The 15,899-nt window shown below is 41.5% G+C and overlaps 2 protein-coding genes across 5 annotated transcripts; both read right to left on the bottom strand.

The window, feature by feature from the left end:
- Positions 1 to 2,614: 2,614 nt before the first annotated feature.
- LOC115168697 (emerin) lies at positions 2,615 to 11,626 on the bottom strand. Of its 2 annotated transcripts, XM_029724194.1 has the most exons (9): positions 11,383 to 11,625; positions 10,627 to 10,731; positions 10,259 to 10,293; positions 9,868 to 9,950; positions 9,680 to 9,727; positions 9,514 to 9,561; positions 8,011 to 8,058; positions 7,803 to 7,859; positions 2,615 to 4,625 (listed from the first exon to the last, which is right to left on the bottom strand). In XM_029724194.1, exons 1-9 carry the CDS (start codon positions 11,462 to 11,464, stop codon positions 4,397 to 4,399), a joined length of 735 nt encoding a protein of 244 aa, XP_029580054.1. In that variant the 5' UTR covers positions 11,465 to 11,625; the 3' UTR covers positions 2,615 to 4,396. The 2 variants fall into 2 exon arrangements, with proteins under 2 accessions (XP_029580054.1, XP_029580056.1); XM_029724196.1 differs by lacking the exons at positions 8,011 to 8,058; positions 9,514 to 9,561; positions 9,680 to 9,727 and having other exon boundaries at positions 11,383 to 11,626.
- Positions 11,627 to 11,763: 137 nt separating this feature from the next.
- On the bottom strand, positions 11,764 to 15,688 carry LOC115168696 (uncharacterized). 3 transcript variants are annotated; one of them, XM_029724192.1, is made up of 6 exons: positions 15,220 to 15,681; positions 14,766 to 14,811; positions 12,709 to 14,611; positions 12,482 to 12,554; positions 12,175 to 12,285; positions 11,764 to 12,092 (listed from the first exon to the last, which is right to left on the bottom strand). In XM_029724192.1, the coding sequence occupies exons 2-6, from the start codon at positions 14,806 to 14,808 to the stop codon at positions 11,991 to 11,993; spliced, it is 2,232 nt and encodes a 743-aa protein (XP_029580052.1). In that variant the 5' UTR covers positions 14,809 to 14,811; positions 15,220 to 15,681; the 3' UTR covers positions 11,764 to 11,990. The 3 variants fall into 3 exon arrangements, with proteins under 3 accessions (XP_029580052.1, XP_029580051.1, XP_029580053.1); XM_029724191.1 differs by having other exon boundaries at positions 14,766 to 14,808; positions 15,220 to 15,680; XM_029724193.1 differs by having other exon boundaries at positions 12,482 to 12,551; positions 14,766 to 15,688.
- Positions 15,689 to 15,899: the final 211 nt, after the last annotated feature.

Here is a 15,899-nt window from a genome sequence, read left to right as displayed (position 1 = left end):
GGGTAAGACGGCACAAACAGATCTGGGACCAGGCTAAAAGTTTGACTGTGATTAGGTTTCTTGTTAATGTTTTTTTTTTTTAACTATTAGTCTAATTCATTTCATTTTATTAAAAGGCAGCACAGTAAATTAACAGGGGGCAACATCAAGGATAATGGATTCTTGCTTTTACAGATAGCGATCCAAGGTTAAGAGAAATGTCTAACGTTGCAGCTATAGGAGTTGGCAAGGTAGCACTAACAGATCTGGGACCATCTTATTGATAGCTGTAACGTTGCCTCGGATGCCCAGGCTTCGCTCCATTTGGAAAGATGGCTTTGAGACCCGTTGGGACGTCCATCTCCGAGAGAGACGCGTTGGGACGTCCATCTCTGAGAGAGACCCGTGGGGACGTCGATTTCCGAGAGACCTGTTGGGACGTCCATCTCCGAGAGAGACCCGTGGGGACGTCCATCTCCGAGAGAGACCCGTTGGGACGTCCATCTCCGAGAGAGACGCGTTGGGACGTCCATCTCTGAGAGAGACCCGTGGGGACGTCGATTTCCGAGAGACCTGTTGGGACGTCCATCTCCGAGAGAGACCCGTGGGGACGTCCATCTCCGAGAGAGACCCGTTGGGACGTCCATCTCCGAGAGAGACGCGTTGGGACGTCCATCTCTGAGAGAGACCCGTGGGGACGTCGATTTCCGAGAGACCTGTTGGGACGTCCATCTCCGAGAGAGACCCGTGGGGACGTCCATCTCCGAGAGAGACCCGTTGGGACGTCCATCTCCGAGAGAGACGCGTTGGGACGTCCATCTCCAAGAGAGACTAGTGTGCCCTCTGTAGTATCTAGAGAGAGACTAGTGTGCCCTCTGTAGTATCTAGAGAGAGACTAGTGTGCCCTCTGTAGTATCTAGAGAGAGACTAGTGTGCCCTCTGTAGTATCTAGAGAGAGACTAGTGTGCCCTCTGTAGTATCTAGAGAGAGACTAGTGTGCCCTCTGTAGTATCTAGAGAGAGACTAGTGTGCCCTCTGTAGTATCTAGAGAGAGACTAGTGTGCCCTCTGTAGTATCTAGAGAGAGACTAGTGTGCCCTCTGTAGTATCTAGAGAGAGACTAGTGTGCCCTCTGTAGTATCTAGAGAGAGACTAGTGTGCCCCTCTGTAGTATCTAGAGAGAGACTAGTGTGCCCTCTGTAGTATCTAGAGAGAGACTAGTGTGCCCTCTGTAGTATCTAGAGAGAGACTAGTGTGCCCTCTGTAGTATCTAGAGAGAGACTAGTGTGCCCTCTGTAGTATCTAGAGAGAGACTAGTGTGCCCTCTGTAGTATCTAGAGAGAGACTAGTGTGCCCTCTGTAGTATCTAGAGAGAGACTAGTGTGCCCTCTGTAGTATCTAGAGAGAGACTAGTGTGCCCTCTGTAGTATCTAGAGAGAGACTAGTGTGCCCTCTGTAGTATCTAGAGAGAGACTAGTGTGCCCTCTGTAGTATCTAGAGAGAGACTAGTGTGCCCTCTGTAGTATCTAGAGAGAGACTAGTGTGCCCTCTGTAGTATCTAGAGAGAGACTAGTGCCCTCTGTAGTATCTAGAGAGAGACTAGTGTGCCCTCTGTAGTATCTAGAGAGAGACTAGTGTGCCCTCTGTAGTATCTAGAGAGAGACTAGTGTGCCCTCTGTAGTATCTAGAGAGAGACTAGTGTGCCCTCTGTAGTATCTAGAGAGAGACTAGTGTGCCCTCTGTAGTATCTAGAGAGAGACTAGTGTGCCCTCTGTAGTATCTAGAGAGAGACTAGTGTGCCCTCTGTAGTATCTAGAGAGAGACTAGTGTGCCCTCTGTAGTATCTAGAGAGAGACTAGTGTGCCCTCTGTAGTATCTAGAGAGAGACTAGTGTGCCCTCTGTAGTATCTAGAGAGAGACTAGTGTGCCCTCTGTAGTATCTAGAGAGAGACTAGTGTGCCCTCTGTAGTATCTAGAGAGAGACTAGTGTGCCCTCTGTAGTATCTAGAGAGAGACTAGTGTGCCCTCTGTAGTATCTAGAGAGAGACTAGTGTGCCCTCTGTAGTATCTAGAGAGAGACTAGTGTGCCCTCTGTAGTATCTAGAGAGAGACTAGTGTGCCCTCTGTAGTATCTAGAGAGAGACTAGTGTGCCCTCTGTAGTATCTAGAGAGAGACTAGTGTGCCCTCTGTAGTATCTAGAGAGAGACTAGTGTGCCCTCTGTAGTATCTAGAGAGAGACTAGTGTGCCCTCTGTAGTATCTAGAGAGAGACTAGTGTGCCCTCTGTAGTATCTAGAGAGAGACTAGTGTGCCCTCTGTAGTATCTAGAGAGAGACTAGTGTGCCCTCTGTAGTATCTAGAGAGAGACTAGTGTGCCCTCTGTAGTATCTAGAGAGAGACTAGTGTGCCCTCTGTAGTATCTAGAGAGAGACTAGTGTGTCCTCTGTAGTATCTAGAATCTATGGGGTTGTATAATTCACTCGGTTATGAATTACCACATTCACCGATATCACTGAGTTCTATTCACTGTGGAGCTGGGAACAAATTACAAAGAAAAAATGATCTCATACATTCTGTTATCACAGATTATATCCTCTACTAACCTAATTCAAATGAAATAAAAAAATAGCAGACAATTTGATATAAAAACATTTATTTTAAAGTTGGAGAATCCTATGAGTGACCCAATGGCTGGATACAAAATATATCTGAACAGTCAGAAAAATCTATGTAAACAGTTACTGTCCTGCTGAAAGTATTTTCATTTGTAAACTGGGTCTGTCCTAAATGGCATCCTATTGCCTATATAGGACACAGCCTGTGCTTATAAACATTCTTGTGTGACCAAAGTGATCTCCTCTGATAAAACAGACAAGTGTCTGAAAACTTTAAAAAGTTACTATTACAAATGATACTGCAGGTGTAGAAAAATAAAAAGATGCAGTGGCATGTCTTATGGTGACGTCAGGCGTTAACACGAGTACGTCTAACAAAACCACAACTCACAGTACATTTAAAATGACCATATACCGACCACAGTAATTACATTTCTATAAATGTATGGATAGAAATCATTAACAGTTCAAAATGCTAAAGGCACTTCATTTAGAACTGTTATTGTCCCCCTCAATTAAATCGAAGGGGCTATGGATCTGTTTACAATTGCCTTGTTTAGAACTTTGTAATTTAGAACTTTGTAACGTCATTTAGAACTTTAAAACGCCATTTAGAACTTTAATATCATTTAGAACTTTAACGTCACTTAGAACTTTAATATAATTTAGAATTTTGTAACATCATTTAGAACTTTAAAACGCCATTTAGAACTTTAATATCATTTAGAATTTTGTAACGTCAACTAGAACTTTAAAACGCCATTTAGAACTTTAATATCATTTAGAACTTTGTAATGTCATTTAGAACTTTAATATCATTTAGAACTTTGTAATGTCATTTACAACTTTAATATAATTTAGAACTTTAACGTTATTTAGAACTTTAATATAATTTAGAACTTTAATATCATTTAGAACTTTGTAATGTCATTTAGAACTTTAATATCATTTAGAACTTTGTAACGTTATTTAGAACTTTAATGCCAGGTGGGCTGGGGTTCTCCTACAATACAGGATCCATGAGTTAGCCAACTAACAAAACAACCAGAAATAACTAGAGATTTTTCCAGCTAAACTTAGATGTGTTTTTGGTTGTTGAGTCAATTAGACCCCCCCCCATGCCCATTTCAAGCTACAGTACTGCTTTGTAGTACTGTATACCCCCAAGAATGCAGAGAGAATGTGAGGATACTGCGTCTAGCTGACTAAGCAAGACTATACAACTAAATGGCTCATTGTGTCAGGACCTTTATACAAATAGCCATTACCAAATCATACCTAATAGCCAGTATCATATATATTTACTGTGGGATCTCTACATTTACTGTGGGCCGTGGGCTCTCTACATTTGTGAAGATGAAGATAGTACTGTGAGGGAAAGTGGCTTCACTATTACCCACAGTAGAAGCACCCTAAGGTAGTTCTATGATAAACAGAACACTATATATACACACATCACCATCTAGTAACTACAATAGGAGTTGGGACAGGAGTTGGGACAGAAGGAAACGTTATGGCTCTCCTTTCACCAATAGTAAAGTTCCCAGAACCCAATGTCAGTCACCTTATATAAAGAACACGCAAAAAGAGTTAAAAGAAAAACAGGCACGGGAAGTGCCATAATATAGTTGTAAAATATGAAAACTGGGTCGTATTCATTAGGACACACGTAATGAAACATTTTAAAAAACATTGTCGAAATGAGCAATTCTTATAGCGCAAGATGAAATAGTACTTCCCCGTTTTGGACCGTTTTCTTGCCTAATGAACACATCCCAGATTTACTTTTATTTGTAAATTTGATCATTGGATTTTGTTAAAGGGGCTACTCTCTGCAGACTCCATGTTAGTGAATATGAAGTAGAGGAACCCGGCTAAGATCAGGAAGACCAGGAACTGGATCCAGAGAGGGATCAGTCTCCCAGAGCTTGTTGTTGTTTCCTTCTTCACAACTCCACCTCCAGACTTCACCACAGGCGTTGGTTTGGAGTAGGATGTTGATGAAGGCGACAGTGTGTTGTAGACATGGGGCCTGAAAACAAACTCAAACATTACTACATTCAGCTATGATATCGTAAAAGCAGGCTTCTTTAATTAGGGGGATAGGTCCGTTTTTATACAGAGCCTTCTGTAAGTATTCATACACCTTGACTTATTACACATTTTGTTGTGTTACAGCCTGAATTCAAAATGTATTAAATGTATTATTTTTCCTCACCCATCTACACACAATACCCCATAATGACAAAGTTAGATATTCGTTTTAATGTTTTTTTTTTTTTTTTACATGTTTGCAAATGTATTGAAAACGAAACACAAATCTCATTTTCGTAAGAATTCACACCCGAGCCAATACATGTTAGAATCACCTTTGGCAGAAATTACAGCTGTGAGTCGTTCTGCGTAAGTCTCTAAGAGCCCTGCACACCTGGATTGTACAACATTTGCATACTTTGAAAAAAAATCTTCAACCTCTGAAGTTGGTAGTTGATCATTGCTAAACAGCCATTTTCAAGTCTTGCTATAAATTTACAAGTAGATTTAAGTCACAACTGTAACTAGGCCACTCAGGAACATTCAATATCGTCTTGGTAACCAACTCCAGTGTAGACATGGCCTTGTGTTTTAGGTTATTGTCCTGCTGAAAGGTGAATTTGTCTCCCAGTGTCTGATGGAAAGCAGACAACCAGGATTTCCTCTAGCATAATGCCTGTGCTTAGCTTTAGCCTGTTTATTTTTATCCTTAAAAAAAAAACTCCCATGACCTTGCCAATGACAAGCATACCCATAACATGATGCAGTTACCACCATGCTTAAAAATATAAAAGTGTTACTCTGATGTGTTGGATCTGCCTTTTACATAACACTTTGTATTCAGGACATGAAGTACATTTCTTTGTTACCTTTTTTTTTTTTTTACAGTTTTACTTTAGTGCCTTATTGCAAACACGATGCATGTTTTGGAATATTAGTATTCTGTACAGGCCTTCTTTTCACTCTGTCATTTAGGTTAGATGCCCTTCTTTGCGAGGCATTGGAAAACCTCCCTGGTCTTTGTGGTTGAATCTGTGTTTGGAATGTACTACTCGATTGAGAGGCCTTACAGATAATTGTATGTGTGGGGTACAGAGATGAAATAGTCATAAAAAAAAAAGAATGCTGAACACTATTATTGCCCACAGAGTCCATGCAATGTTATGTGGCTTGTTAAGCACATTATTAAGCTTGCCATAACAACAGGGTTGAATACTTATTGACTCAAGGCATTTCAGCTTTATTTTTTATTAATTTGTAAACATTTCTACAAACATAATTCCACTTTTACATGATGGAGTATTGTGTGTAGGCCAGAGACAACATTTCCATTGAATCTATTTTAAAATGAAGGCTGTAAAAAGTCCAAGGGGCGGGAATACTTCCTGAAGGCACTCGGAAAGTATTCATACCCTTTTACTTCCTACACATTTTGTTAAGTTACAGCCTTATTCTAAAATGGATTCAATTGTTTTTTCCCTCATCAATCAACACACAATACTCCATAATGTTTGCAAATAGATAAAAAATAAAACAGAAATATCACATTTACATAAGTATTCAGACCCTTTACTCAGTACTTTGTTGAAGCACCTTTGGCAGCGATTACAGCATCGAGTCTTCTTGGGTATGACGCTACAAGCTTGGCACACCTGTATTTGTGTAGTTTCTCACATTCTTCTCTGCAGATCCTTTCAAGCTCTGTCAGGTTGGATAGGGAGCGTCACTGCACAGCTATTTTCTGGCTCTGGCTGGGCCACTCAAGGACATTCAGAGACTTGTCTCGAAGCCACTCCTGCATGTTCTTGGCTGTGTGCTTAGGGTCGTTGTCCTGTTGGAAGGTGAACCTTTACCCCAGTCTGAGGTCCTGAGTACTCTGGAGCAAGTTTTCATCAAGGATCTCTCTGTACTTTTCCCCGTTCATCTTTCCCTCGATCTTGACTTGTCTCCCATTCCCTGTCGCTGAAAAACATCACCACAGCACGATGCTGCCACCACCATGCTTCACTGTAGGGATGGTGTCAGGTTCCTCCAGACGTGACACTTGGCATTCAGGCCAAAGAGTTCAATCTTGGTTTAATCAGACCAGAGAATCTTGTTTCTCAAGTTCAGAGTCCTTTAGGTGCCTTTTGGCAAACTCCAAGTGGGCTGTCATGTGCCTTTTACTGAGGAGTGGCTTCCGTCTGGCCACTCTACCATAAAGGCCTGATTGGTGGAGTACTGCAGGGATGGTTGTCCTTCTGGAAGGTTCTCCCACCTCCACAGAGAAACTCTGGAGCTCTGTCAGAGTGACCATCAGGTCTTGGTCACTTCCCTGACCAAGGCCCTTCTACCCCGATTTCTCAGTTTGGCCGGGCGGCCACATCTAGGAAGAGTCTTGGTGGTTCCAAACTTCTTCCATTTAAGAATGATGGAGGCCACTGTGTTCTTGGGGACCTTCAATGCTGCGGAAATGTTTTGCTACCCTTCCCCAGATCTGTGCCTCGATATAATCCTGTCTCGGAGCTCTACGGACAATTCCTTCAACCTCATGGCTTGGTTTTTGCTCTGACATGAACTGTCAACTGTGGGACCTTATATAGACAGGTGTGTGCCTTTCCAAATCATGTCCAATCAATTGAATTTACCACAGGTGGACTCCAATCAAGTTGTAGAAACATGCCAAGGATGATCAATGGGAAACAGGATTCACCTGAGCTCAATTTACAGTCTCATAGCAAAGGGTCTGAATACTTATGTAAATAAGGTATTTCTTTTCATGAATTTGCAAAAGATTCTAAAAAAACCTGTTTACTTTGTCATCATGGGGTATTGTGTGTAGATTTTAGGAAAATGGTTTAATTCATCCATTTTAGAATAAGGCTGTCACGTAACAAAATGTGGGAAAAGGGGTCTGAATACTTTCTGAATGCACTGTACTATAGGTACATTCAAGTGGAACAGTGGACTACCTGGTGTATATGAATGAAGGATACATGTCAGAGAAGCAGAAAACACCTCTCTGAACAATTAGCCTGGTTTCAGATCAGTTTATGCTATATTGCCAGCTCGTATTGGTTGTTTTCGGCACAATAATGACCATAGGACTTGGCAAGACCGCAACAGATCTGGGACCGAAGCTATGAAAACACTTATTATACATAAACAATGTGAAATCTGTTTAAACAAGACTTACTCATCAATGTACTGTCTTCCGCTGCTGTACTCTGGTCTTGATCTCGAATAGAGTTTACTGCAAAGGAGAGAGAGAGAGAGAGAGAGAGAGAGAGAGAGAGAGAGAAAAGCTTTGATAAATTGTATTGGTCCACTTTAAAATCAACTGACCACACAAACACTGGATAAAATCACAACATTTACTAATGCAAAGCTATCTGTAAACATACTCATCCACCCGGTCCCTCTCGCTGTACTCTGGTCTTGAATAGGGTTTACTGCAAAGGACAGAGAGAGAAAAGCTTTGATTAGTTGTATTGGTCCACTTTAACCTGTTGGGGATAGGGGGCAGTATTTTCACGTCCGGATAAAAAACGTACCCGATTTAAACTGGTTACTACTCTTGCCCAGAAACGAGAATATGCATATAATTAGTAGATTTGGATAGAAAACACTCTAAAGTTTACTCATAGTTTACTCATATAGAACTCATATGGCAGGCCAAAACCTGAGAAGATTCCATGCAGGAAGTGCCCTGTCTGACAATTTGTTGTCCTTCTGTTGCATCTCTATCGAAAATACAGCATCTATGCTGTTACGTGACACTTTCTAAGGCTTCCATTGGCTCTCTAAAGCGTTCAGAGAGCGGAATGACGTGTCTCCTGTCTCTGGGCAAAGTACAGCAGCAGAGTTTGTAAGTGGCCTGCCTGGGGACAGTGAGACTGAGATGCGCATTCACGAGACTTCTCCATTTTTTTCTTTCAGTCTTTGAATGAATACAACGTTGTCCGGTTGGAATATTATCGCTATTTTACGAGAAAAATAGCATAAAAATTGATTTTAAACAGCGTTTGACATGCTTCTAAGTACGGTAATGGAATATTTTGAATTTTTTGTCACAAAATGCGCTCGCGCGTTACCCTTCGGATAGTGACCTGAACGCACAAACGAAGAACAGCAAAGGTAATCCAATTTTTGTAATAGAAATTCTGAGTTTAGGTTGTCCCAAACTTGGTGGGTGTCAAATTAGCTAGCCTGTGATGGCCGAGCTATGTACTCAGAATATTGCAAAATGTGCTTTCGCCGAAAAGCTATTTTAAAATCTGACATAGCGTTTGCATAAAGGAGTTCTGTATCTATAATTCTTAAAATAATTGTTATGTATTTTGGCAACGTTTATCGTGAGTAATTTAGTAAATTCACCGGAAGTTTTCGGTGGGTATGCTAGTTCTGAACATCACATGCTAATGTAAAAAGCTAGTTTTTGATATAAATATGAACTTGATTGAACAAAACATGCATGTATTGTATAACCTAATGTCCTAGGAGTTTCATCTGATGAAGATCATCAAAGGTTAGTGCTGCATTTAGCTGTGGTTTTGGTTTTTGTGACATATATGCTTGCTTTGAAAATGGCTGTGTGATTATTTTTGGCAGGGTACTCTCCTGACATAATCTAATGTTTTGCTTTCGCTGTAAAGCCTTTTTGAAATCGGACACTGTGGTTAGATTAACGAGAGTCTTATCTTTAAAATGGTGTAAAATAGTCATATGTTTAAGAAATTGAAGTTATAGCATTTATGAGGTATTTGTATTTCGCGCCACGCGATTCCACTGGCTGTTGACTAGGGTGGGACGCAAACTTCCCACTGTCCCAGAGAGGTTAAATCAACTGACCACACAAACACTGAATAACATAACATTTACTAATGCAAAGCTATCTGCAAACATACTCATCCACCCGGTCCCTCTCGCTGTACTCTGGTCTTGAATAGGGTTTACTGCAAAGGAGAGAGAAAAGCTTTGATTAGTTGTATTGGTCCACTTTAAATCAACTGACCACACAAACACTGGATAAAATCACAACATTTACTAATGCAAAGCTATCTGTAAACGTACTCATCCACCCGGTCCCTCTCGCTGTACTCTGGTCTTGAATAGGGTTTACTGCAAAGGAGGGAGAGAGAGAGAGAGAGAGAAAGAAAGAAAAGCTTTGATAGATTTTATTGGTCCACTTTAAAATCAACTGACCACACAAACACTGAATAACATAACATTTACTAATGCAAAGCTATCTGCAAACATACTCATCCACCCGGTCCCTCTCGCTGTACTCTGGTCTTGATCTCATGTAGGGTTTCCCATCTCCAGAAGGGCCCTCACTTCTAACCTGCAAATATGAGAAACAGAAAAATATTGATGGTTACAAACTGGGTGGTTCAAGCACTGAATGTTGATTGGCTGAAAAATAATTTATTTTTTTACTGCCCTAATTCTGTCTTAACCAGTTTATAATAGCAATTCAGAGGTTTGTGGTATATGGTCAATATATCACGGCTAAGGGCCTAAGAACAACCCTTATCCGTGGTATATAGGCCATATACCACACCCCCCTCGGGAATTATTGCATAATTAGACATTCTGTTTACAAAAGGACATGTTGTAGAAGCAACTGCAAACAAACAAATCAATACTTACTGGTGTCTGATAAGTAACATAGGTGACTTCTTCCTCTGAAATTAAGAAAAAAAAAGTAAATCAACATTCCCGAGTTCCACTTTCTTATTTACATTTTTGTTCAACCTTTATTTAACTAGGCAAGTCAGTTAGGAACAAATGGCGGCCTAAACCAGCCAAACCCTATCCAGGGCGACGCTGGGCGCCGCCTTATGGGACTCGCAATCACGGCCGGTTGTGATACAGCCTGGGACTGAACCAGGGCCTGTAGTGACAACTGCGATGCAGTGCTTTAGACCGCTGCGCCACTCGGGAGCTTAGTTCAGTCTAATGGTAGATGTATGCCTATGCATAAAGTAGCCTTGTGTCATCGTGCATGTCTAACTTACGGTCCTCTCTGTAGAAGGTTCTGTCTGGAGATGGTTTTGTCACGGTGACCTTGGCTTTGGTCATGGCTTCCTTCAGCTTCTTCTCATACAGTGGTCTTGTAGTGTCTTCAATGCAGAAATGTTAGATGTGGCTCAGTAATGCAATTAAAACCATAGTTAACATGACTATTAGAATATCATCTGTACATTTGAGACTGTCTGGTCATAGACATGTAATTTAGTCTATTAGGCAGGCCTACTCAGACTAGGAATTTGTAGCCAACGTTAGCTAAACTAAGCATACCCAGTCTATGTATTGTAACTTTAAAACACAGGCTGGCCTAGCCAACTACACTCCACGATTAACGATGGCTTTCGCGGCAATAAAAAAATAAATATTAAAACTAGTGTGGGAGGACTGGAGCTCTGATGTCACATATAATTACGTTTTTATAATTGTGCTGTTTTTTTGTTTTTTTTTAAATACGTATTTCGGAGCTGCAGTCCGCCCACACTAGTCAACGCTCAACTCGCGTGTCTCAGTTGGTAGAGCATGGTGTTTGTAACGCCAGGGTTGTGGGTTCGATTCCCACGGGGGACCAGTACGGAAGAAAAAAAAATGTATGAAATGTATGCATTCACTACTGTAAATCGCTCTGGATAAGAGCGTCTGCTAAATGACTAAAATGTAAACTCCATAGTAAATCGTTGAGTGTAGTCAGCTAGGGCTGGGTAAGCTTAGCTAACGTGAGCTAATTCTAACAAAGCGTGACTTACCAACGATAGGCCCATGCTTAATTCCATACTCATCCAGCAGGTCCTTGATTTCTTGGTCAGATTTATTGCTCAGTGCGGTCATACTGTCGGCGATATATTCGTAGCTACTCTGATTGAAACAGACAATTACTCGTGTTGACTAACAGTTACAGTTTCATTTCCAAAAAAATCTGTGTCCCTACCCACTTCTACACAACATTCCTGTGTTATTTCCGGGTCCTCTTTGAACATTCTACTGAGACAGCGCCCTCCTCTGAATCTCCTACAGTCACATAGTGACGTTACCAGAGAATTTATACAGTAACATTTATATTTGTGTGTAAAATACAAAAGCTTTTCTGTATCTGTGATGTCAACAACAACAACGACTGACGCTTAAAGTTGAATGGGATTATAAATATACTCCTTTATTATCCACAAAACAGATAAAGACATGATACCGATGGTGCCATGATGAAAATAAGTGACAGCAACTACAGTATATAAGGAGATAAAAATGCTTAATAGTAAGGCAAATTCTAACTTAACTACTGCTACTTTACGTTGTAATTATATTCAGACACATTGACAATACAGTACAGTCGTTAGGCAAGACCATTTTAGCCACATCACCAGTCCAACTCCAGTTGGTATCTTGTCCACCAAAATGTCAGAAGTCCAATCACTGTCAACAGGGTTATCTTCACCAGTAACTTTAGCACCCTCAGACACTACAGAAACACAGTGTGTCAGAGGAATCAATCAATCAATGAAGCCCTTTTTTTTATAGCAAGTTGTGGGTTAAAGACTTACCTGGTCTCTCTTGGTGTGGGTCTGAGGCATTTTGCTGAGATCTTGTAGTTCTCCTTGTGGCTCTTGAGTCTCGGGTAAACTCATTCTCCGTCTCTCAGGCTCACTCTGCTCCTGAAATAGTCACAACATCGTCATGTGCTGGTAGCTGAAGGAAAGAGACAAAGAGAGAGACAGAGAGAGACAGAGAGAGACAGACAGAGAGAGAGACAGAGAGAGAGACAGAGAGACACAGAGAGAGAGACAGAGAGACAGAGAGAGAGAGAGAGAGTGTGTTTGGGCCTGTGTGTGTGTATGTGTGTGTGCTCACTTCAAGCCTTTCTGTAGAATCCAGGTCCTCGTCTCCATCAGATAAGTTGTCGACCAAATCTACATCGCTGCTGCTGAGAACGTAGTAGACAGGCAGTAACATAGTAAATCACTCATCTATACCACAGTGACAGTGACAGTACATATGACATGTCTTGTTCAAGTAGAAATAGACATTTTCTGGTTGGCGGTTGGCGTAAGTATTTTTATGGTTGTTATTTCACTTACCTGTCTGTGTATTCAATGACTTGAGGCAGGGGATCCATGCAGAACTGAACTCTATGCTTCCTCCCTGAAAAATCACATTCTGTTCCCGTAGCATTCTCCCCCTCCTCCTCTTCATCATCATTATAAAACTTGTAGAATGCCTTGATTCTCTCTTTCTCTTGTTCCCAACTCCTATTCTCCTCTTCATCATCCTCTTCATCTGCAAGTTCTTCACTCTCTGTGATTCCAGACGCGTCATATTGGTAATCTTGAATTAAACCACCACGTTCCACATTATTTTCCCCTGTGTCCCAGCTTATATCAGTGTGAATGTGACTCTTCAACCTTCCTGCTAGTTCCAGTTGAACTTTGCAAAGATGTTCCTCTTCTAAAGCCCCTGGCCCAGCCTCACCCCAAAGCCAAGTCTCCCGTTTATCCTCTCTTTGTTCAGCCTCCGATGTCCACAACGCTCCGGGCAAACTTTCCTCAAAGTCAGATGATGACACGTTGCCGGTACCTCCGGAGATAGTTATAGCTGCTCTACCGCGTCTGGCCTCACTGTGAAGGGTAAAAGTGGGGACGTCAGAGATGGTTTCTGAAAAATGCAGGTCGGCAGCAACACTCTGCTTGGAGCCGTCCTCCTCTCCACCTTCCCGCTGAACTTGAAAAGGAGGATCCTCTGATCCCCGGTCTCTCCGAGGAAGACCCTGGTATCTTGGCAGCACTGGGTGTTCTTCATTATACTTCTGTTGTTCCTCCTCATCCTCACTAGAACTGCCACTGGAACCATTGCTGTCCCTCTGAGGTTCAAGATGGTATCCAATGCTCTTCTTCATGCTAGTGTCAATATTGGTATTGAACATCGCACAATCTGCTAAATCTTGCTCAACTTCTACGCGTGGAGAGGTAGCGGCTGTTACCTCTTCCGTTACGTCAACGTTCTCCTCTGTATTCCAGATACCCTCCAAGGGACTAGACAGTTTTCCTCCATCCTTTTTGTATTTACATGGAGAGCAGACAGAGGGGTAATCTGCAAATCTTTCATCCGTCTCTTGGTGGTCGTCCCATAGGAACTCCTTCATTTTCTTCTGAAGCGGCTGTTCCACCAAGGCGTTGACCATAAGAGCTTGCACATTCTGCGTTGCTGCAGGATCTGGACAATCATAAACAACCTCTGGAGCTCCATCTTCATCTTGCTCTTCTTCCTCTTCCTTCTCCTGAGGAAATGTCTGCTGGGAGAGTAATTTCGCTACTTTATTTCCCTCTTTTCTCTGTTTTTTGGTGATAGAGCTAGTCAGGACCTCCAGGTCTGAATCAGATGATTCCTCTTGGTTTTCTTCAGCCGTCTGTCTTTCCTCTTCTTCACATATATCTGCTGTGATCTCCATGGTGACATCTTCAGTGAAACCCACAAAACACCTCACATCACTGTTCTCGTAAGCTCCTTGCTCTACGTTTCTGACTTCACGGTTTTCACTCTCTTGTTCGGCAAAAGATTGTTCTGTGGTTACAATCTTCTCTATGTCCTGTAGAGCACCATCCCAGCTTTCTTCATCGTAGTGGACAACCACAGACCAACCCCCTGGCGAGCCAAGGTTCTTTATTCCTGTGTCCTCTTCTTCTCCTGAGTCCATCATCTCTGCCTCCTCCTCATCAATAGGCTGAGTCTCCTCTTCTCCTGAACCCATCTCTTCCTCATCAATATGTTGAGTCTCCTCTTCGTCATCATATGTCTCCACTGAGATATGGTCAGATACAGTTTCAGATTCTAAACCAGGCTCTCCCTCTACCTCTTCCTGTCCTACATCTTCCTCTTCCTCTCTCAGCACCGGTAACGTTCCAGGAGACATATCTGGCTTGGCTTCGTCAAAATAGACAGATTCAAAGTCTAACTCTCCTTCATGGAAAGATGGGAGGGATGAGTCTGCAACAACAACATCATCACAGACAGAAAAATATCATATGAGATGGAAAATAATAACAAAGACAGAAAAACAAAAACAAAAACTTTCAGGAAGTAATTGCACTAAATGTCAGTGAAGGTGCAGTGTTCTAACTACAACCTGCATGACGCTTACCTGAAAATGCATCCGTTAACGAATCAGCAAAGTTCTGTTCCATCTTCTAGGTAGAATAGGATAGGTAAATTCAAACTATATATGTCATAGCATGTTTCTGCATTTAGTTTTTCAGTTTACCAAGAGACAAGCAGGCAAGAGACATGTTATGATTTAACGTTTGACAGCATTTCATTTCCTATTAAGTTTTTTCTGATTTCTGACAGGAAAAGAGTGAGTTTAGTTTTACATCTGTTATTGCATCATGTAGCTTCCTGTCAAAATGGGGATACAGAAACAGACCAAAACATATCGACAAGTAGTGACAGACAGACAGTACAGAAAGAGAACTACCGGTACGAAATAGTTAAAATGAATATGTTAATTAAAATGGCAGAAAATAACAGTCTGTTAAAAGCATTTGCTTTGTCATAAATAAAGTCACACATAAGATGTTTATGTTGATGGTACTCACCGTAGATTCAACATGTCAGCCTTACTGTGGTTTTACTTTCAGATGTAGAACACAAGTCCCAGCCCTACCTCTATCCCTCAGAGATGTAGGCTACCACTTCCACCCTGTCTATCTGTCTCTGTCTGTCTCTGGCAAATTAGGGTGCATCAACTGTCTAGGCCCTACCGCATATAACTTCCTGGTGAATATATAAACAATGTTCTTATCTCCATTCTTGCATAATATGTTATAAGGAATCAATCCAAAATAGACTTCAGTCTGCAGATATCCAATAAATATAATGTATTAGTCTTTGTGCTGACTGAAATAATATATTTTCTCATACGCTATCTCATATGATATTTTTCTGTTTGTGATGATGTTGTTTTTGCAGACTCATCCCTCCCATCTATCCCTGAAGGAGAGTTAGACTTTGAATCTGTCCATTTTGACGAAGCCAAGCCAGATATGTCTCCTGGAACGTTACCAGTGATGAGAGAGGAAGAGGAAGATGTAGGACAGGAAGAGGTAGAGGGAGAGTCTGGTTTAGAATCTGAAACTGTATCTGACCATATCTCAGTGGAGAAATAGGATGTGAGAGTGAATGAAGAGGAGACTCAGCATATTGATGAGGAAGAGATGGGTTCAGGAGAAGAGGAGACTTAACATATTGATGAGGAAGAGATGGGTTCAGGAGAAGA

The sequence above is a fragment of the Salmo trutta genome, chromosome 30 (genome assembly GCF_901001165.1).
Source record: "Salmo trutta chromosome 30, fSalTru1.1, whole genome shotgun sequence".
Classification (NCBI taxonomy): Eukaryota; Metazoa; Chordata; class Actinopteri; order Salmoniformes; family Salmonidae; genus Salmo; species Salmo trutta.
This window is presented reverse-complemented; position numbering and strand designations above follow the sequence as displayed.